The sequence below is a fragment of the Littorina saxatilis genome, linkage group LG15 (assembly GCF_037325665.1).
Source record: "Littorina saxatilis isolate snail1 linkage group LG15, US_GU_Lsax_2.0, whole genome shotgun sequence".
Classification (NCBI taxonomy): domain Eukaryota; kingdom Metazoa; phylum Mollusca; class Gastropoda; order Littorinimorpha; family Littorinidae; genus Littorina; species Littorina saxatilis.
This window is the reverse complement of record NC_090259.1, coordinates 28,730,113-28,752,317: the sequence shown is the minus strand read 5'-3', so window position 1 is coordinate 28,752,317 and position 22,205 is coordinate 28,730,113. Positions and strand designations below refer to the sequence as shown.

The window sequence follows — 22,205 nt, the reverse complement described above, 5'->3', positions numbered from 1 at the left end:
CTTCAAGGTCAAGGTCACAGGAGCTCTTCAAAGTTGGATTGTATACATATTTTGAAGTGACCTTGACCCTGAACTATGGAAGATAACTGTTTCAAACTTAAAAATTATGTGGGGCACATGTTATGCTTTCATCATGAGACACATTTGGTCACATATGATCAAGGTCAAGGTCACTTTGACCCTTATGAAATGTGACCAAAATAAGGTAGTGAACCACTAAAAGTGACCATATCTCATGGTAGAAAGAGCCAATAAGCACCATTGTACTTCCTATGTCTTGAATTAACAGCTTTGTGTTGCATGACCTTGGATGACCTTGACCTTGGGTCAAGGTCACATGTATTTTGGTAGGAAAAATGTGTAAAGCATGTGAGTCGTATGGGCTTTGCCCTTCTTGGTTTTTATTTTTTTTGCCTTATAGAAAGACAAATATTTACAGATGAGTCTTTCGTGGTTGAAAACGACGTTAAACACCAAATAAAGTAAAGTACAGATGAGTCTATATGCAGAGAATGTTTGAATAGTATAGTACCCTGTGCATTGTGGGTACCCATATTTTTGCATAGATATCAATTAGCTGATTAAGTAATAAATCATTGCAATTAATCTATCATCGATTGACTTACAGTCACGCACTGCATGGTTTAATTGGCCTCTCGTCATTCTTTATTTAGACGACATTTTGCAGTCTTGGTGAACTGTGTTTATTTTTTGGTCACAATTTTACATATTTTTATTTGCAGTAGGACTTTATTTAATTCATACCACAAATGTACAAACAACTGTTCCAATGCAGTTTGTGAACAAAAATATGTTGATAGTGAGACTTCTTTCCCTTTCATTCAGAACAAAATGAGTCCCAGATCTGCATGTGTGTCCATCTTGAAAGCCAGCTAACAAATCCATACATTCCTCAGCTATTTTTCTTTATTTAGAATACTTGTGATATTTGTTGTTTTTGGAGATGTGTAATCCTGATATATGTATATTTTTGTTTCCTTTATTTGCAGGTACAATGACATGTGTGAGAACTTGCTGGTATTTTTTGCTCTGTGTTAGATCAGACGGCGGTCTCTTTTTGATTAAAATCGTTTTTAAGTTTGAAGTCCATTCAAGTTTAATCTGTACAGTGTGTGTGTAAGAGAGAGAGGGGGGGGGGGGGGGGAAGAGTCAGAAAGTAAAAATAGTTCATACAAATGAGAACACAAACATTAATTGGAGGATATTTTAATACATTTTCTTCATGTAGTTGTTAGTAGACAATTTCATAATCCTTTAAAGTTGCTGTAAGATAAAACTAACAATTTCATCAATATATTTACAAGAAAACAACAGTTCCTTTCAAAATGTTTGGAAAATAAAGTACATGGTGTAAAAAGAGAGCCTTCCTTTTTCAGTTTGCATAATTGTGTCCTAGATAGAAACAGACATATTTAAAGTTTGGAAAGCCATGATAGTTACGTACCTGTGATTTGTTTTAAGTTTGTCTCAGAAATCCCTGTTATTGGCCAAAATATACAACTAACGATTATTCTCCCAAGGGAAAATGATGGACGAAACACAACTGAGCGTATAAAACCAGGATTAGAAACAATCGACAGACACACAAACATTTCTGTACAAGATGAGCAAGAATACATGCAGCCTTGTTTGCCTTATTGAGCCATTTTAATTAAAGCTTTTAATTCATGGGATCAATACATATTGTGCAATGTTGTAGTTTATTTGGAGGGGGGGTGTGGCTGCATGATAATCTGAACATGAATTACAACATTAGAAACTACCAGATCTTCCAATATGCATGTTTTGTCTGTCACATTTTTTTTACCAGATGTTAATTAAACTGCTAGTATAAATAAAGACATTTATCTGTAAACGATTCTAAAAACAGAATCGATCTAAGCAGACCAAGCTATTTGGTACATCCTGAAACTACCAATTAAATCAATGTAAATTTACATAAATGGCAATATGCTCATAATACTGTGTTTGTAAAGTTACATTACTGTACAAAGGAAAAGCAAGCTCACATAACAGTTTATTGACAGTTAAGTCATAGCTTTTCTGCGTTGAATCAGTTTAGTAATCCGAGAGTCAGTCAGTTGACGAGTTGACACCAGTATTACTGTCCAACATTGCTGAACCATTTACAATAAATAACTAATATTTATTGGAGGACGTTGTACAAAACATAGGTTTTGAAATGTTGAAAGGGCTATCTGGTATCATGAATGAAAAGTTTGAGCATGGTATACTGTCACAGTGTGTGACTGTAACTTTATTGAAATTGTAGGGTCATGCCATTTAATCTATGCAGCACATGATCTCATAGTTTACAATCATATATTAAGAAGAACAAGTCGCGTAAGGCGAAAATACAATATTTAGTCAAGTAGCTGTCGAACTCACAGAATGAAACTGAACGCAATGCCATTTTACTCGTAGCATCGTCAGGCCACCGCTCATGGCAAAGGCAGTGAAATTGACAAGAAGAGCGGGGTAGTAGTTGCGCTAAGAAGGATAGCACGCTTTTCTGTACCTCTCTTTGTTTTAACTTTCTGAGCGTGTTTTTAATCCAAACATATCATATCTATATGTTTTTGGAATCAGGAACCGACAAGGAATAAGATGAAAGTGTTTTTAAATTGATTTGGACAATTTAATTTTGATAATAATTTTTATATATTTAATTTTCAGAGCTTGTTTTTAATCCGAATATAACATATTTATATGTTTTTGGAATCAGCAAATGATGGAGAATAAGATAAACGTAAATTTGGATCGTTTTATAAATTTTTAATTTTTTTTACAATTTTCCGATTTTTAATGACCAAAGTCATTAATTAATTTTTAAGCCACCACGCTGAAATGCAATACCGAAGTCCGGGCTTCGTCGAAGATTACTTGACCAAAATTTGAACCAATTTGGTTGAAAAATGAGGGCGTGACAGTGCCGCCTCAACTTTCACGAAAAGCCGGATATGACGTCATCAAAGACATTTATCAAAAAAATGAAAAAAACGTTCGGGGATTTCATACCCAGGAACTCTCATGTCAAATTTCATAAAGATCGGTCCAGTAGTTTAGTCTGAATCGCTCTACACACACACACACACACGCACACACGCACATACACCACGACCCTCGTTTCGATTCCCCCTCGATATTAAAATATTTAGTCAAAACTTGACTAAATATAATAAAAAAGCAGACAAAATATAATCAGAATCAAAAACAATGCCAGGGAAACTCAGTTGTTCGGAATCATTAAAAATTTGCTATCATGAAAAGGGACATATATAAACAGTTCATTAAATAGAGCTTTTAACAATGACCACAAGTTGATTACTGGAAAATAAACCACGAGGGGCTATTTGCAGCTGCTTGGTAATTCACGAGTGTGCGGACACGGGCCGAACATGCAGTCATGCAGACGACATTTTGTAGGCAATTTCATTTCAGCCTGATCACTCAGTCTCAGTGTCAAATGCGCGTCATTCAAATAGTCCCCTCGATTCTGACACTAACTTTTACTTGTGAGGGTATTAAAAGTCGAACTCACGTTTAGCTAACGATCTACATACATTTTAACAATGAAGAAATAAAGAAAACAACAAAGAATACACATAATCTGCTGGGGTGAAAAGTGCTGAGTGAAGATTATGAGTTGGCCGAAGCGGTGAGAGAGAGAGAGAGAGAGCGACCAAGACACAGTGATTCAAGGCGCACAACTCTAGTACACTGTCAGATACCGCGCTGAATCGCCGGTTTTTTTGGTGCCGGTGCAGCAGCCGGGTCATCAAAAATGTCCCTTGATTCCACCGGAGTTAATTCGGTGAAATCCCAATCATTGAAATCGAAATTCAGATCAAAACTGTCGCTCGCAGCAGCCATATTGTTGTTATAGTTTGAGTCAACGTTGTATTCTTCCGCAACAGGGTCCAATCGTCTAGGTTTCAAATGATGTCATGTTCTAAAAATAAATTCTAGAATTGATTACTTTTTAGCCCTCTTTATTCAAACTTCGAATAATCCACGTGTGATTTTTGGGTGTAAAGTAGTTTGTTCTAATTTCTCACTTGTCTAAAAATAATCAACTAGATTTAATCCACTCCTCGGTTGCATTACAGGAGTTGTATAAAATAAATATTACACCTCCATAAATGAAATATTATCACAAGCATTGGGGAAATCTTGAGGAGCACAAAAATTAAAACTCAGATATTTTTCACACAAAAATCACACAACACTGCATGAGTTTTCCCCCTTTATTCATCCCACCAATATAATTATTGCTCCCCAAAAATCTTTAAAAATAAAAATAAAAAAATTGTTACAAAAAGCTGAAATATAAATGTGTAAAATAGACGTCTGAAATAAAACGGATACAGAACAAGTTATCACAGAGTTGCTGAAATGTCGGGCACTGGTATCAGAGCTTTTTGCATCTTATTATTCAGCAGTAAAGTCATAAAAGTCAAAAGTGTAATTGTGAAAAAGGCAGTCGCTATCATCTAATAACTGTTACTATAAAGGTGAGTGCATCCACGGTAAAATCCATTCAAATTTACAAAGCAAAATCGCACGTCAGTTCCTTCACACTCTTAATTGGGGTTTTCACAAACGAAAGACAATCAAGATCTTGAGTCTTGATTGCAAAGGAAAACCGTGCACACCTCACGCATTAAAAATGGTGACATTCTTTCAGACATTATGCTCCTAGCTGTGGCCGTTATCACAGACGCCACCTTGTAAAATGAGCTAAGGGATGCAACTCCAGCAGAAGCGTTAATGCAATATGCTTTGGGTATTCAAGCATGTTAGTCAAACAAGTGCATTGGAATAACGAGTGAGCGAATAATTCTCTCCCCAATGTCTTCACTTTTGTTAAATTAACCCAAAAGGGACCTCATCAAATGTTGATTATTTTTGGCTGCTGGATTCTCTTTGGACATGATTATAAACTCCTCAAACAAAAATACCCCTAACAAAGAAATATGTGCCAAATCTACTAACAGACCTCCTGGGAACCCCTGTTCTACACTTGGAGTATTCTCAAAGAAACTTGGTGTATTTTCAGAAAATCATTTGAACATTTGAACATCCATGATTCAAACATGCTTCACACGTGTCCGTCGCACCATTAATAAAGTTTATCAATACATTTAAAACAAATGCTTCTCTCAATGTTTTCTGACAAAAACTGTTATCATGTGTCTAAATACTCAATCAACTTTGGAATGCGTTTGTGAAGAAAAGTGTTCTTGGAATTTTTCTCCTCGTATTTTTTTTCCACTGACCGTAGTGATCGTATTTTAAACAAAAATTCATACGTGCTTTAAAATTGTGTACAACGATTTTGTGAGCAAATGTGCAGACGAGTCGGCGTGAGTAAACACGCAGCAACCGTTTCAACAGTTATTCTGTACACAATGTACAGAAGTCAACAGTAGACATACATCCCATTCCCAGTGATCATGCTTACGTTGATCAACCATTATGTCACACCCTCTGTCACACCCTCATTTTTCAATCAAATTGATTGAAATTTTGGCCAAGCAATCTTCGACAAAGGCCGGACTTCGGTATTGCATTTCAGCTTGGTGGCTTAAAAATTAATTGATGACTTTGGTCATTAAAAATCTGAAAATTGTAAAAAAAAAAAAAAAATTTAAACAATCCAAATTTACGTTCATCTTATTCTTCATCATTTTCTGATTCCAAAAACATACAAATATGTTATATTTGGATTAAAAACAAGCTCTGAAAATTAAAAATATAAAAATTATGATCAAAATTAAATTTTTGAAATCCATTTAAAATCACTTTTATCTTATGACTAACGCTTCATTCATTTTCCGCTTGAAACTTCTGTCAAACATATGCCTTTTCACAATTTATCAGAAAACTGGTATAGAGGAAATGCTGCTATTCATCTTGAAAAAGCTAATTTTAGTACTTTTGCCTTGAAAATTTCTCCATTCAACTTTAGCAGGCCTTAACCTGAATATTTAATAACAAAGAGAAGAAATCATGATGAGTTTTGTCAAAAGATGGTTCCATTTGTTACTCCAAGTCACTTGTTACAGATAGACATTATCTACACCCAGGATTTTTTTTGTGTATCTTTAAAATGTAACTCTGGATGCAAATAAAGATGCGCAGATCTGAAAAATGACCCTGGAACCAGTATTGACGACTTAGAGAAAGATGCATTGGCTTGTTAGTTCTTGAAACGTCAAACCTACTCCCGACTTAATAACGAGTGAACCACAGGCAGAACTAACATGGGACCATTGGCCGAGGAAGGGATTGTGTGGTTAAAAATTCTCCATAGCAGGGTTCTCTGTGGGCGCACACCTCAAGCGATCGTGTGGTGTCGCCGTAAGTGTTGCCAAACACATAGCGCCTCTCTGAAAAAGAAGAAAAAAAGAAGAAATGAACAGTGTGTCTACCACACATAAACTGAATACAGTGGAACCCCCCTTTTAAGACCTTCAAAACTCAAAGAAAATCAGGTCTTAAAATGGAGGGAGTCTTCAAAGGGAGGGAGTCTTAAAATGGAGGGAGTCTTAAAATGGAGGGAGTCTTAAAAGGGAGTGAGTCTTAAAATGGAGGGAGTCTTAATATGGAGGGAGTCTTAAAAGGGAGGGAGTCTTAAAAGGGGGGAGTCTTAAAATGGAGGGAGTCTTAAAAGGGAGGGAGTCTTAAAATGGAGGGAGTCTTGAAATGGAGGTAAATTTACAGAGGCTATGAACAGCTACAGCATCTGAGAAAAGGAGGGTCTTAAAGAGCTAGGAGGTGGAAGTCTTAAATTGAGGAGTCTTAAAAAGGGGGTTCCACTGTATGTACATATATATATATATCATAACCTGGAGAGTGACATAACAAAATGCTGACAGCCGATGTCGACTTCCAGGTCAATAGAATTTGAGATACAGTGAAACCCAATTTAAGACTCCCTCCTTTTTAAGACCCAGTTTTCTCAGACCTTGAGTCTGTTTATAACCTCTGTAAAATAACCCCCATTTTAAGACTCCCTCCTTTTTAAGACCTGATTTTCTCAGATTTTTGAGGTGTGAAAAAGGGTGGTTTCACTGTAGCATGATGAAACACAATCTTCCTTTTACCAAATGTGTACGCCCTCTGCATGAATCGCCCTTTAACATTATCATTACAATGTCAGCCCAACTGCATGTGAAGACTGATTCCCGGCGGAATGAGCGTAATTGAGATCACTGTGGATCCAACGGTCACGAAGGCAGTGTCAGCAAGTGCTGTGGAGCGCACGTGACACTAAGAAGTCCTAGGTCATCCACTGCAGCCTGGAAGTCTCTAGTCGTAACGATTCTTCGAGCCACTGGATCAAGGCTCCCCAGGCCGAGAGAGTGGGACTACCCCAGTGCAATGATTTTTCCACTATACATGTAAATCTTTCTCGCACAGGTCCGTTTTGCAACTTATCCCCAATCTGAAAAAGTCTTCTTCGGACCCAAAGGACAACCACCACCACAATGTTCTCAGTGTTATATTGCACCAACCACCTTTGCATTGCTGCCTTCAATCAATGTTTTCACCCTTTCAACTCTTGTCAGTTTTAGCAAAATTCATTTCAATCAAGCTAATTCAGGCTAATTAAATCCAGCACACGTCGGTCATGAGAAAAGCATGCTAAAGACTAATTAGTACAGTGTCAAGTGGTCAAAGGTACATTAAACCCTGGATCCACACTGTCACTGACTAAGTGTATAGCGATTTTGATACTTGTCACAGGATTTGAAGTGTCCAGTATTTCTGAGCATGCAGGTCCATGTGTTCAGGTCAAGTCTGATTTTTTCAATGTGTTTGACCAAAGGCATGAATGAAGAGAGATGTTGAAGGCTGATTTTTGTTCTGGCATAATCCTGCATGATCTTCTCCTGTGATCATAAATATTCCATCCAAACAAATTTACTCTCATTTTTACCAAAGAATATTCTTTGAGACATTGACTGAAACAGAAAAAAACACTTTTTTTTCTCTTGTAAGAACACGCGCTTTTATTTTTTTTATTTTTTTAAAATTTTTTTTATCAATGGATGGAACTATAAATGTTCACCGCTTTTATTCAATAGTGACGCTGATTACTTACGAGGTACGTAGCCTGTGTATTTGGGGATCATGCCGGCAGTCTGGTAAATTCTGCGGCTGTAGGCCTGTCCGCTGACATAATCGTACGGAGTCCTGCGAGAAAAAAAGAACCATTTTTAAGATCACAATTATTAAGAATATTAGCTTGTTCCTTGTTCAATGGGTCCTGATATTTATATGAGACGAAAAAGATGAAAACAAACAAAAACAAGAATCTATATATTGCCAAAAGTAATTGTGAAAGGGTATATTTTTCAAGCAATACTAATACTTCCATATTCTGATGCATCCAGACACAAATATACTCCCCCCCCCCCCCCTCCCTGCCTCCCCCAAACACACACTCACACACGCACGCAGACACACACACAGTCACCCACGCACCCACACTAGCACGTACGCACACACAGAGACACACAAACACACACACACACACACAAACACACTCCCACTCTTATAATTATATGCAAAGATTGAGCGTACAATCTCTCTTCCTACCCATCCAAATCCTCACCCCCAAATGACACCGGTTTCTATTTCACGTACTTGTCAAGGCTGACTGGACCAAGCTTAGGCCTGGCCGACATTGGCACACACTTCTGGTCAGAAGGCATGGCGGCATTGTGGCGGCCGAGTGCTTTGAACTGGTCACGAGCAAAGCTGTCCAGCCCTTGCTGCGCTCGGTTCTTGTATCGCTGACCGAGCCCAATCTGCGTGGGGCCGATGCGGGGGACAAAACCATCATACCCTGGGATGGGAGCCTCGTACAGCCCCTTATGGTCCTCTGCAAAAAGATGTCTACCGTTATATTTTAAGATACGACAGAGGTGAAGAGAACAAACGAGGACTAAAAACAATAGTGGAATTCTTTTTCTCAGGAAGGGATTATTCACGAAAATCTAATTCAAAGAAAGCTAATTATAAGCTGAAGTTAAGCATGAGTAATCTGCGTGCAAGCGGCTATCAGACAGGCAGATATAACGCACGGTTCTGTACAATAATGCACACCTAAACTGTTTCGCAAACATATGAGCCAGTCAAGAGCTGCCCTATGTCTCTGTCCTGATGCACGTATTTGAAAGAAACATATACAGTCGGGCCCGCTTATAAGGTTCCTTATAACAGAGCTCTCGGATATAAGGAGTAACCCAAGCCCAACTACCTTATAAGCGGGCTTCTGCATTTTCAGTGTCAGTTAAGCTTTATTCCCCTCTCTCTCTCTCTCTCTCTCTCTCTCTCTCTCTCTCTCTCTCTCTCTCTCTCTCTCTCTCTCCCTCTCTCTCTCTCTCTCTCTCTCTCTCTCTCTCTCTCTCTCTCTCTCTCTCTCTCTCTCTCTCTCTCTCTCTCTCTCCTCTCTTCTCCTTCTCCACCTCTCCTCTCCTCTCCTCTCCTCTCTCTCTCTCTTTCTCTCTCTCTCTCTCTCTCTCTCTCTCTCTCTCTCTCTCTCTCTCTCTCGCACAACGGATTGAAATTCAATGCCCCTTTAGGCTCATGTCTATGGAACAACAGTAATTTGTTCCTCTCTGTTCAGACATTTTCACTTCTGCATCCAGATCGAAGGTAGCGCATTTAGCGATGAACGGAAGTTTCTGCGAAAGCAAAGGCAGATAATTCTCCCCTAACAGGATTGATGAAATAATTTGACCTACTTTCGGTTTGAAGCCGGTGGAAGAAAATGTAAGTTTTACGCCCTCACGGCAAAGCCATTAGGGGCATGTTACAAGGGAAAACCAAGCTTTGTATAAAAATTAAAAATTAAAATGCAGTGGGGGGGGGGGGGGGGGGGGGGGGGATGTAGACAGCTGGCTGCCGGCTGCTGGAGGAGACCTGAAATGGGCTAGGGACCGGGTTGGGTCGTCTTGGGTCAGTGCTGAAATAGTTACTTTATTGGCTGTTGGCCGAACGGACACCCGGGCTTCATATTTTTGCATGCATGTATTCGTGTTTCCAAGGCCTGAGGCTTTCGCTGTGACCCTGGGATCTTTATCGTGCGCATGCGTGCACACGGGGGTGTTCGGACACCGAGGAGAGTCGACTGCACAAAGTTGACTCTGGGACACACATCCCGCCAGGATTACAAAATGTGTGTCTTGAGACACATTTAGCGTAAGATTCCAGAAGTGGATCTGTGCTGTGCTGGGTCTGCTGCAAGCACACTAGAACCAGCTCGCAACAGTTGAGGTGAACAGATTGGTGACCAAGACCATCATCGGTTTCTCTCCGAGTGATGGGTGTGGGCAGAGAAGTCTCCCAGACTTTGAAGCCGGTGTTATCGGCACTCATAACCGGACTCATGATCAGGGCCGGTTTGGGTCCTCATTTTTCACTCGTAATAAGAGAGGTATCGTATAACTGAGCTCCTTCTAATCGAGTTTTCGCAAGTCATAACAAAGAACAATGTCATTCGGGGAAAAAAAATTTTTCTCCTTATAAAAGAGGTTCTTTATAACCGAGCTCCTTATAAACGGGTCCGCCTGTACATGCATTGGTTTATTCTGGGTAATTATCGTTGATAATTGTGAAGAGTTGGGTCATGTTATCTTTTTTTGTCTTTGTTTCTTGTTGATGTAAATTACCTATTTCATGTAACCCTAGTTTTTTTTTTAAATAAATGTTGCCTTGCCTTAAAAAAAAATAAAAAATAAAAAAATGAAAAAATGTCAAGCTAGTTGATTTTATTTCTCCCTTCAAGACTGACACACACATACACAGGGCTAACACCAATAAAAAGTGAAAAAAATGAAAGGCCTGGGGATTCACGGCTGCAGCCAGAAGCTGAGGCTTTTTAAAAGTCCACTTAACTTGCACCCAAACATACCTGCACATATCTGAATGATTTTGTGTGTGTGCACATGCAGTTAGTGTGCATGAGTGTGTGTGTGTGTGTGTGTGTGTGTGTGGTTTTTTTGTGTGTGTGTGTGTTTTTGTGTGTGTGGGTGTGCGTGCGTGCATGTGTGCGTGTGTCTTTGCCAGGGAAATTACACATGGTATTAACTTAAGTTAACTTAAGTTAACTTGTGTTATGAGAATTCTCATAACACACATGAATCAACAACACACATAAATTTCACATACAGAAGTAACAACCATTATTAAAACAACCCAATTAAAGCTATGTGTATAACCCACCTGATAATATAAGCTACTCAAATACATCACAGTATAGAAATGATAAAAACTGCAATGACGCTGAATTAATTACTGACAGAAACAGAAAGACAAGAGGGAAACAAGAACAACCACAAGAACAATTCTTTCTTTAAGGGGAGACAGGGTAGGCGGGCACTTTTTTTTTTATTTTGGAAACAGTTTGCTGCTTGTTTGATTTTTGCAAGCAGAATAACCTAATTAAGGGAAACCATTTTAAATTTTGAGTGAAAAGCAATTTTTGGGGGTTTTATTCACCAAAATGTGAGAAAAACGTTATAAAATGTGCTTTTTTTAAAATGTTGCAGTTTGTGAACCAGTGCATGTTTTGATCCAATTTTTCTTCTTTGCAGCAATATGTGTGTGTTTAATAATTCTGTGCATCGAAAAGCATTTCTAAGCAATATATTATTTTAATTTAGCATTTTCAGTTACCGGTTCAGTTCTGATAAGAAAAATACATGAGATCCTAACTGTCAGACTCATAAAAACCCAACCAATGCACTGAACTCTTATTCCATGCACAGAACTGATGCTGTACAACTTACTCATAAACAACATATACAAAAACTGAACAAATCCATCAAGCCTTTCAAAAGTTGCAACATTTTAATTGTAGCGTTTTGTCTGAAAATTACATTCAGAGAAAACAGCATTTTAAAGATTTGAACCAGTACATACAAAAACAAGTAGCACAGTGCACCCTGAATTCATATGTTTTTATCAGAATGACCACTTTACTATGATGGGGAAATGATTTGACGATCAAATTATCCGGACTTTTTTAAAAAAATCATTTGAAAACTCATCTATGTTAGTGCAGATATGAATCAAAACGAAACTGTCGGACTCATAAAAACACAAGGAATCCACTGTATTCTTATTCCATGCACAGAAATGGTGCTTCACAAATCATAAACAACATATACAAAATTGGAACAAATCCATCTAGCCATTCAAAAGTTACAACATTTTAATTACCACATTTTGTCTCAAATTACATGTAGAGAAAACAGCATGTAAAAGAGTCTCACTAGTACCCCGGTAAACTAGTACCACAGTAGAGCTTGAATTAATGGGGTGGTTTTTTTTTAACCAGAATAACACTTTAACTATGAAGGGGAAATGATTTGATAATCAAATTATCAGATTTTTTTGATTTAAAAAAATATCATATGAAAACATTAAAAAAGTCAATTATCTGTGTTTGTGCTGATATGAAAATATTGATCAGAACCAAACTGTCAGACTCATAAAAACCCAACGGATGCACTGATTTCTTATTCCATTGCATAGAAATGATGCTTCACAAATCATCGACAGCATTACATAATTATATATACACAAATGGAACAAAGCTGTCAAGCCATTCAAAAGTTGCAACATTTTAATTACAGTATTTCTGTGCTCAATCCTAACACTGCAGCAAATTTCTGTAAAGCTGAATGTCCCTTTCCATGTACCAACATGGTCATACGCGGATTATTTTAAATGCAACTTTACCACCCGAAGCGTTGCAAACACTGGGAGAAGAGTAAACAACTGCAGACTTGAATGGACACTCATATGCACTCCAGATGCAGGGCCTGTGCAAATCCTTGGGCTGATGCATCACCTTCTTTCATAATCAGACTGCTATCAGACAAGCATTCAGTACAGGATACATGTATAGACCTTTCAGCAATAGATTGAGCTGATCAATGTTGACAAAAGCCCAACACATGTCAGCGGAGTGACGTTGCACAGTACCAGTATCCATATCTGCTTGTGATGGGTCAGAAGATGGCAAAGTATCTGTATCTTCTTATGGTTGGTCAGAAGATGGCAAAGCTGATGTTTCTGCTGTGGAAGAGGGTAGTTCCGGTTTAGCAAACTTTTCCATCAGGTCAATCTTTCTCCTCGCTGCCACCACAGGAGGACTGGCTCTCCCCTTGCTCCAACCTAATAAATACACAAACACTGATTTAATATTTGATACAACTGTCCATGGTTTTTGTTTGTAATAAGCTGCAAAATTTAAGACTCAATATAAACGTCAACAAGTGCTTGTACTTTATTTTGCAAATGACCATGTTACATGGGGTGTACCTCAACTTTTTGGCTAGGCCGGTAAATCAGAAATCCCAATCAGCCCCCAACCACTGAACCAGGCGGGTTTTCTTACAACCACCTCAGCGGCTCGTACCCACATATGTCGGTTGACGAACACACACACACACACACAAAAGACATTCATTAATTGGCCCCTATCACAAAATTTACATGTCAAGTTTACTATGGGATTTGAGTAACCACACAATCACATACACACAGGAACTAATACTGAAACTAGCTGAATTATTTTCTTTCTTTCTTTCTTTCTTTTCATATTTTTCTTTTAAAATTAATTTATTTCATCACACTTGCTATGTATTTGCTTGTTTCTTGTCTGTTGTCTGTTTTGTGTGTGTGTGTGTGTTCTGTGTGTGTGTATACATTTTCAGATTTCCTAAACCTAGCACTGTTTGCAGGTGATCTTTATGCTTTTGATTCATGAGTTGCATCCCCAGTCCTTTAGTTTAACTCTTTTTTTTTCTTTGGTGAAGTAAATTGGATCTATTTTTTTATTCCTTAGTTAATGGAAAAGATTTGACAACAATATTGCTGTCAATGATAGGTTGGTCAGCCATGCTGGTGTAAACCAATCCTTTAGAATTAGAGAACGCTCTCTAGTAGGGTACTTATTTTCCTACGGTCAATGACCAGAAACAAAAACTGTGTCAGTCGTACATCGCTCAGATGCTGCTTCTCAGTTTGACCCCAGACAAAGAATAATGATGACATGTTACACCATAGTAAGCTCTCAAGGACTGGCCAGCGAAGAACAATAAAATAGGGGTTGTGAAGACGATATCACACATGATCGAGGGAGGGAGGGAGGGGGGGGGGGGGGTGCGACGGCGGCATGGTCAGTAAATTGGATCAAGAAACACGCAAAATACTTCAGACACAAACTGTTTATCATTTACCTGCAAACCCTAACACATTCTTAGACTACAACAACAACAACATAACAATGTGCAATAAATCACGTTGTCAAACAAACAAGATCGAAAAGAGAAAGAAGCAAAACCCACCTCGTCGAGTCAAGAATCTTAGAATGTCGTCTGCTTCAATACGATAATGTTGGTTCATTTCGGAGTGTTGTTACTTCCTTCTACTGTTCGCTGCTGCTGGTTCATCTTTCTCTGATATTTCTTGCCACTATGCCGAACATTTCCAATGTTAGGGTTGTTCTCCGCAGCTCAAAACTTTGAAAAATGCTGCTGAATCGGTGAAAACGTCATGGATTTGTTGACACCGGGGGACTGATAAGTTGTCTACTGCGCTTGCGCCAAATGCCTTTGACCTACATATATTTGCATATATTAATTCCGGGGTTTCGGTTGGAACGGATTCTCTCTCTTTGTGCCTATGTCAACGGAAATTCCCCAACGGTGATGACGTCATCTTGAAGAACGGAAATTTCCACACAGTTTGAACAGCGAAGGGTCAAGTCATGTGCGCACATTTACCAGCACGGAGTATCCAAAGTTGACCATTTTTTCGATTTTTTTGATAAAACACAGACAAAAACAACAAAACATCGGTTTGAAAATGGTTTTATTTACATGAATACATGTCTAAAATGACAAAAGCAGATTATTGAATGCATTCCAGGATGTTCAAAGGTGTGTACATGGATTTCAAGAAAGCCTTTGATAGCGTGCCACACAGACGCCTTGTCCTGAAGACTGAAGCACACGGTATCGGCGGAAGGATCCTGGCCTGGATTGCGGACTTTCTGAGCGAAAGACGACAGTGTGTGGTCGTGAATGGAGTTCAGTCATCAGAGGCCGAAGTGACGAGTGGTATCCCCCAGGGAAGTGTTTTAGGACCCATGCTATTCGTACTTTACATCAACGATCTGCCGAACGTTGTCGCCAACTATGTCCGGATCTTCGCTGATGACACTAAGGTCTACACCAGAAGTGACGTTGAGGGAGCCCCACAAACCCTGCAGAAAGACTTGGATAGCCTCCAGGACTGGTCCCAACAGTGGCTGATGAATTTTCACCCGGAGAAATGTCATGTCCTGAAGCTGGGAAATAAGAGGTCAGAAGCTATCTACTACATGACAGGGACGGACGCGTCAGGTGAAGCTCGCAGTATTGCACTAGAGGAGAGCGATTTCGAGAAGGACCTGGGGGTCTATGTGGACAACAACCTGAGCTTCAACAAGCATGTCGCCCTTTCAGCAGCAAAAGCCAACAGAGTCATGGGGGTCATCAGGCGTTCCTTCGACTACCTCACAGTAGAAGTTTTCCTGCAGCTCTACAAGTCACTTGTCCGTCCTATTCTCGAATATGGCCACGCAGTCTGGCAGCCGCAACACAAGACACTTTGTCAGGAGGTGGAGCGCGTGCAACGAAGGGCAACCAAGCTTATAAGCTCGCTGAAAGACAAACCCTACAGTGAACGGCTGGCCACTTTGAAGCTACCTTGTCTAGAGCATCGTCGCAAGAGGGGGGACATGATTGAAGTCTACAAGTACCTTCATGGTTTCTACAAGACAGAGCGGCCACAGTTCTCTTTCTTCGCTGGTAGAGACACCCGAGGCAGTACCCTGAAGCTAAGCAAGCCCCGCTACAGACTCAATGTCCGAGGCAACTTCTTCAGCGAGAGAGTTGTGAACACGTGGAATAGCCTGCCAGACCAGGTCGTGACTGCACCATCTGTGAATGCCTTTAAGGCCAGGTTGGACGCCCACTGGAAAGATCTCCCCTCTGTGTTTGATCCTGAGTGCTACTAGTAACTAGCTAGTAACTAGGCTGATCCCACCATGCATGCCAAAGTTGCTAAGGTTACTACGAAAACGACCACAGAAGGATGAACAGGCCTAACTGGCCTCAAACATCTAACAAGTACAAGTACAAGTACAAGTACAAGTTGAAAAATGCAACAACCCCAAAAAGGTGTATGAGACCAAAAATAACTCATTTTGCCTACCCGGTCTGCCCTTAACGCGGGTAATATAGAGTAAGCAGTGATCTGCTTTTTTACATCTGGCCCTCACCCTGAAGAGGGAGAAAACAGAACATAGGCCACTGTGAAGGGTGACACAGTATAGTCTCCCTGTCACACATACAATGAACACAAAAAACAAACCCATGAGAATTGGCTGTGGAGGATGTGTGTCACGATACAGGTTGAGCTTGTCACGGACGACAGGATCATGGGAGATAGAGGTGAGTCGCGGGTGACCGGCCGTCTGCTGATTCAGCTCCGCAATCTTGCAGTTGTAGTTGTCTCTGTTGATGGTGAACTCATCAATGCACTTGTCTGAATTCCGCTTGTATGTGTCGCCAAACCTGAATGGCAGGCGAGGCATGTAACCTGTTGTGATAGAATTCAAAACGTAATTACGCTCAAGTTACAGGTTTTAGCCTGGGAGAAAAGGGCAATGGGACATTTGTCCCCCTCAACCAAATTCCGAAGGGACATAGTCGAATAGAAGGCAAGAATCGCCAAAGAGGCCAGTACGCTTTATGACCAAAGATGCAAAATGGTGCAATGGCGCCATCTGAGAATTATATATTAGCCGCTATATCGTGTTATCTGTGTGTGTTTGTGTGTGTGTGTGTGTGTGTGTGTGTGTGTGTGTGTGTGTGTGTGTGTGTGTGTGTGCGTGCGTGCGTGCGTGCGTGCGTGCGCGTGTGTGTGTAATCCGATGTAACGTGTACATTTGGTGGCACAGTGGTACGTAATCTCAATGCGCCCCTTGACGCACTGAAGGGAATTGTGATGGGACATTTTCAGATCTAATGTGCCAATGGTGCAGGGCGCACTAGTAAATGAAACCCTGCTGTTAGACTACTTGGTCTATATATATATTGGAACAGGTATTGGTAAGACGCTAGGATATTGTGTGATATTTTACTCAAACAAGCCCACTGTAGATGTTTTCTTTGACATGCCAGGTCTAGGCTCGTCTAGTCAAAGTATCTAGATACATTCCTGATGATGAGAGACGTTTGCCGTGAGCTTGGGATCTATATCGCATGTGTACAATAAGGCTGATGGGGTCTTATGATGTCGACCAAAAGAGTGGGATTCCCTGTAGGTGGAGTTCCTGTAGGGGGATACAGGGAATCCCACAGGGTGGAGTTTTTCAATAAAACTTGCAAACCATACTCGAATTTCTAAGAAATATCAAAAAAGATTGAAAAACATCAAATTCTACCGATGTCGCTAAGCATCATGTGACTTTCAGCGATATCAGCGAAACGCTACAGGAACTACACCCTGTGGTATTCCCTGTATACAGGGAATCCACCTACAGGGAATCACACTCTTTTGGTCGATATATAGACCCCATCAGCTACAATAAGGGTTGTTGGGACACCCAAAAGAGTCTGCATACAGTTGACTTCAAGACATAAATCTCTCGCCTAACATGGGATTTAAACCCACACTGATAGCTATGGACTGGTTGTTAATCCAGCACGCTACCGATTGAGCTATGCATGAGTGCCACAAGTTAATATGTGATTTCATTTTTACTGAGCTCATTTGCTATTCGGAGTATTCCCTTTATGAAAATGAAACTGTAAAAATAATCATTTGCAAATTATGATGGAGTCCCCCACATAGAAATACATTTACAGTCAATCAAATTTTACTTCAGACAACAGATTTTTTTCACTAAGGCAATTACGCTTCGAATTCACCTCTACATTTTCTGTTCTGAAGTGCTGTTCTTCAGATCTCTCATAGCTCAATGATAACTCAAAAGTAACTTCTGCCCCACCCCCTTCCTTCCCCTTGCCTTGTTGAAAACATTTAAATTCATTTTTATCTATAAAATGTGAATTCTGATTAATAAAATGTAAAGTGTAAGGAACTTCCAAGGTCGATGCGCTAACACTAAATCTGCAGAGTACTTTTTTGCTTTTATTTCTTCTAATTAACAGGCATTGTGTTAAAATAAAAGTAATTATTAGGCTGATAAAATATCTAAACAGACTTTATTTCACTTACCTCCCCCATTCCCCCCCCCCCCCCCCTCCCTCCTAGATCCTCCTTCCTCTCTCTCTATCTCACTCTCTCGTTCTCACTATACCTCTTTCTCTTTCTCTCCCCCACTCCCTCCCACCCTGCGTCTGTCTATCTCCAGCACCCAAACACGCATAAAGAAACACTTCCCTACCTGTGTAGCCAGGCACCATTTTCTCTGTGTATTTGTTGTCCCCAGTGGCGCGGGGCAGGGGTCTACCCACAGGATCTTGCTCAGGCTGCATGACACCAATGACCGTAGCTGACCGCTTGAAACCAAACTCCTGGGAAAAGACAAACAACACATTATCCAGCTATAGATCTCCAAACCAACTCCATGACGCTACTTGAAACGGCACCTGCTCCGGTGTCTCGTTGACCATGAACTGGAGCTTGACAACCATCCCTCCCTTGCGGTGGCCCTTTTAATTTTTTCTGTCTTTTTTTTTACCATCTTAAGTCGGGGTCAAACCCGGGAACATGCCCCTAATGGTACTACCGTGAGGGCGTTAAACATTACTTATCATCAAACAATAAATTATTGTGCTCTGCGAGTTGAACAAGAGTCTGACCTGTCTTATTCATTCAGACTCAAGATCAGCAACGCAGTAAAATACATACCCCCCCCCCCCCCCCCACTTCTCCCACCCCCCACCCCTTCCAAGTCAAATATTAAATTATGTAAATATGGTACCGGCAAGCAGTCCTAAACGATGAAATGGAATGTGAATAGAGAGATAATTATCATTAAAAAAAAAAAATGTGTTAACTATTTACAGAAACATTCCCCGAGTCCCATCGACTTTCACATAGATGCTCTATGAAAAGTTCTTTCAGAGAGATGCACCTTTTTCCGATTCTTTGACAAGACCCTACAATCCTGAGATTGAAATGCAAAGTGATATATGCAGTCTGTTTGTTTTTTCATGCACATTATGTTACTAACATTTAAGAACCATTACTTTTTTTTGTCTCCAAATAAAGTAACCCCCCTTTTAAGGCCGCCAAAAATCTAAGAAAATCCGGACGGGTTGTCAACTGAGGGTCCCACTGTATGATGTACAATTACCAACTTTCTCAAGATTGTTCACCTACAGGCAAATGTTAACCAAACTGTTTATAATGCAGCATATGACCAGCGCATTGTGCAGAACAAATACATTATACACCTCACTTAATAAGTCACTCAATATGCAGAAGGCTACCGTCAGTTGTCAATAGCAGTCCATTCAAAGCGAAAGACATAACACTGCAGTGTACTCCCTTCTTTCTCCAGCCAACAATGCATGGTGGTACTCAGCTACCAATAGCGCCATTAAGAATCAGGCAAGCGTGACAAAGGACAATAATACAGACATCCGTTATTGGGGCCAGGTGTAAGTGAAGGACCGGAGAAATGCTCACAGAGTTTACTTCGTTTTTATAGAAACTGGTACGTACACTATTCATAACTATGTATGTACTTTCCCTTTCCTTTGTGTCTTTGGCCTAAAAAAAATTTGTAGCAACAAGAGGTGAAGTCAGTGCAGTCCTGTATGCAAATCTGATTTGTTTTTAACTAAAATTGAATCACTTTAATGAGCTTTTTACCTTCGCCTGTATGACTGCATATTCCATTCAAACTTTACAGTACCCTTTTTTTCATGTTCAGATTCCACACCAATGAAACTTTCAAAATTACATCAGAAAAAAAAGTGAAAAAAGTGTACATGTATTACATCAGAAGAAAATGTTTTAACAAGTGTACATGTGTGTGTGTGTGTGTGTTTGTGTGTGGTGTGTTTGTGTGTGTGTGTCTGTGTGGGTCTGTGTGGGTGTGTGTGTGTGTGTGTTCATGTGTAGATGTGTGTGTTCATGTGTAGATGTGTGTGTGTGTGTGTGTGTGTGTGTCTGTGTGGTTGTGTGTGTGTTCATGTGTAGATGTGTGTGTGTGTGTATGTGTGTGTGTGTCTGTGTGGTTACATGTGTGTGTGTGTTCATGTGTAGATGTGTGTGTCTCCACTGCCCTATCTTCCTACCACTCCCTTCTTTCTTTTCTCCAGCCAACAATGCATGCATCCATAAAAAATAAACAATAATAACTTACCTGGGAGAGATTGGCGGTATCATCACCATATGTCTGACCCACTCTGTACTTGATCTGTGGGATGTAGCCCCGGTACCTGTAACACCAGTGTGGATGAAAAGATGGGACTATAAACAGGTACTGTGGAACCACCTGTAAAGACCTCCACAAATCTGAGAAAATCCGATCTTAAAATGGGGGTAAGTTAAGCTGATGGGGTCTATGTCGACCAAAAGAGTGGGATTCCCTGTAGGTGGAGTTCCTGGAGGGGGATTCCCTGTATACAGGGAATACCACAGGATTTAGTTCCTGTAGCGTGTCGCTGATATCGCTGAAAGTCACGTGATGCTTAGCGACATCGGTAGAATTTGATGTTTTTCAATCTTTTTTGATATTTCTTAGAAATTCGAGTATGGTTTGCAAGTTTTATTGAAAAACTCCACCCTGTGGGATTCCCTGTATACAGGGAATCCCCCTCCAGGAACTCCACCTACAGGGAATCCCACTCTTTTGGTCGACATAGACCCCATCAGCGTAAGTTAACAGTTATGGGACAGAAAATGTGAAAAATCTAGGTCTTCAAAAGGAGGCAGTCTTGTTTTAGGAAATCTTAAAAGGGGAAGTTCTACTGTAGCATGGTACTGAATATTCACACATTAATTGTAGTGACATTGTCATGATTGAGATAAGGTAGCATGATACCGTGAAGTGCCATTGAGAAAAGCAGGTATTTACAAGGAAAACAACATATATGCTGCTATTTTTTTCCAGAAACCCTCCCACTTCCAAACAGCTGAGCACACTTAGGAATTATATTTGGCAACAGTGTTACATTGTATAAGATTTAAATGACTATGAATTTACATATTCACAATGTTTTACAAAACCATAATGAAAACAGATCCGGAACATATGAACAAGCACAGCTATACTGCATGGTTTTAGCTGATAAATGTGCAAGTAACAACAGGAATGATTCCATATCAATGCTTTTTTAACACATCTCAATACTGGAACACAAGAAACTAACACACAAACTCGATGGTAAACCACACCAATTCTTCTGCACTTATTGATTATCAGTCAGAGCAATTTTGGCCTACTGCAATGCAATCCAAATGGTTTTCTTTCAAATAGGTTTAACAAAGCTTATCGCGCTCATTTGCCCTGAAGTCGCGTTTAACTGTCTGCTCTATCAGTGTTATGAATTATCGCTGGCTCGAAGAGGTTTAACTTGGTCAACAAGTTAGAAGATAACAGAACCTTACCCAGGCACTTGCGATCCATCCTTCAAAGAGGCGAAAGCGCGCCTCTGTTCAGTCGTGGGACCGCCACCAAACGCGATTGTCGTCATTTTGAGAGCTCACAGAGTCGCACGGCACTCGAAGCAGCCTTCGGAAAATTCAGAGGATCACAAACAGGGAGAAATTACGGCCAACTTCCCCGAAAAATGCGACCTGTGTATTCTCCCCGCCACCCGTTGTCCAGGCCGCCACTCGTGTTGCTAGGCCAATACCGGAAGTGAACTATGTGCACTCTGCGTGTCTATAATGCGCCGTGGGAATGCGGCTTCTGTGTGCGGTACAGAAGCTTTCTCCCGCAAGGAGATCAATGCCGCTCTGCTTGACTCTGCACAGACAATAAATGCATTTAGTTTACGACAGAAACACCGCTAAATTTGCCGAACATTTTAGTCTTTTACAGTCCATGTGGAATCGCTCACTGCCTGACTGTCAGGATAGGTAACTCTGCATCTACTTTCAGTTTCGTTTCTTCCTTACTGACAGTG

At 40.2% G+C, this 22,205-nt stretch overlaps 1 protein-coding gene across 1 annotated transcript; it reads right to left on the bottom strand.

The window, feature by feature from the left end:
• Nucleotides 1-1,211: 1,211 nt before the first annotated feature.
• Nucleotides 1,212-21,939, bottom strand: LOC138949014 (ciliary microtubule inner protein 2B-like). The gene is made up of 7 exons (XM_070320708.1): nucleotides 21,685-21,939; nucleotides 20,438-20,513; nucleotides 18,506-18,635; nucleotides 16,465-16,692; nucleotides 8,677-8,914; nucleotides 8,132-8,223; nucleotides 1,212-6,413 (listed from the first exon to the last, which is right to left on the bottom strand). Exons 1-7 carry the CDS (start codon nucleotides 21,768-21,770, stop codon nucleotides 6,283-6,285), a joined length of 981 nt encoding a protein of 326 aa, XP_070176809.1. The 5' UTR covers nucleotides 21,771-21,939; the 3' UTR covers nucleotides 1,212-6,282.
• Between the last annotated feature and the right edge of the window lie 266 nt (nucleotides 21,940-22,205).

Excerpts from the sequence above, each read along its gene's own strand:
- LOC138949014 (XM_070320708.1), bottom strand. The coding sequence starts at position 21,770 with ATGACGACAATCGCGTTTGGTGGCGGTCCCACGACTGAACAGAGGCGC. Across the intron at positions 8,224-8,676 it reads GGTCCAGTCAGCCTTGACAA|GACTCCGTACGATTATGTCA; the intron begins GTACGTGAAATA and ends TTTTTCTCGCAG. Across the intron at positions 6,414-8,131 it reads ATACACAGGCTACGTACCTC|AGAGGCGCTATGTGTTTGGC; the intron begins GTAAGTAATCAG and ends CTTCTTTTTCAG.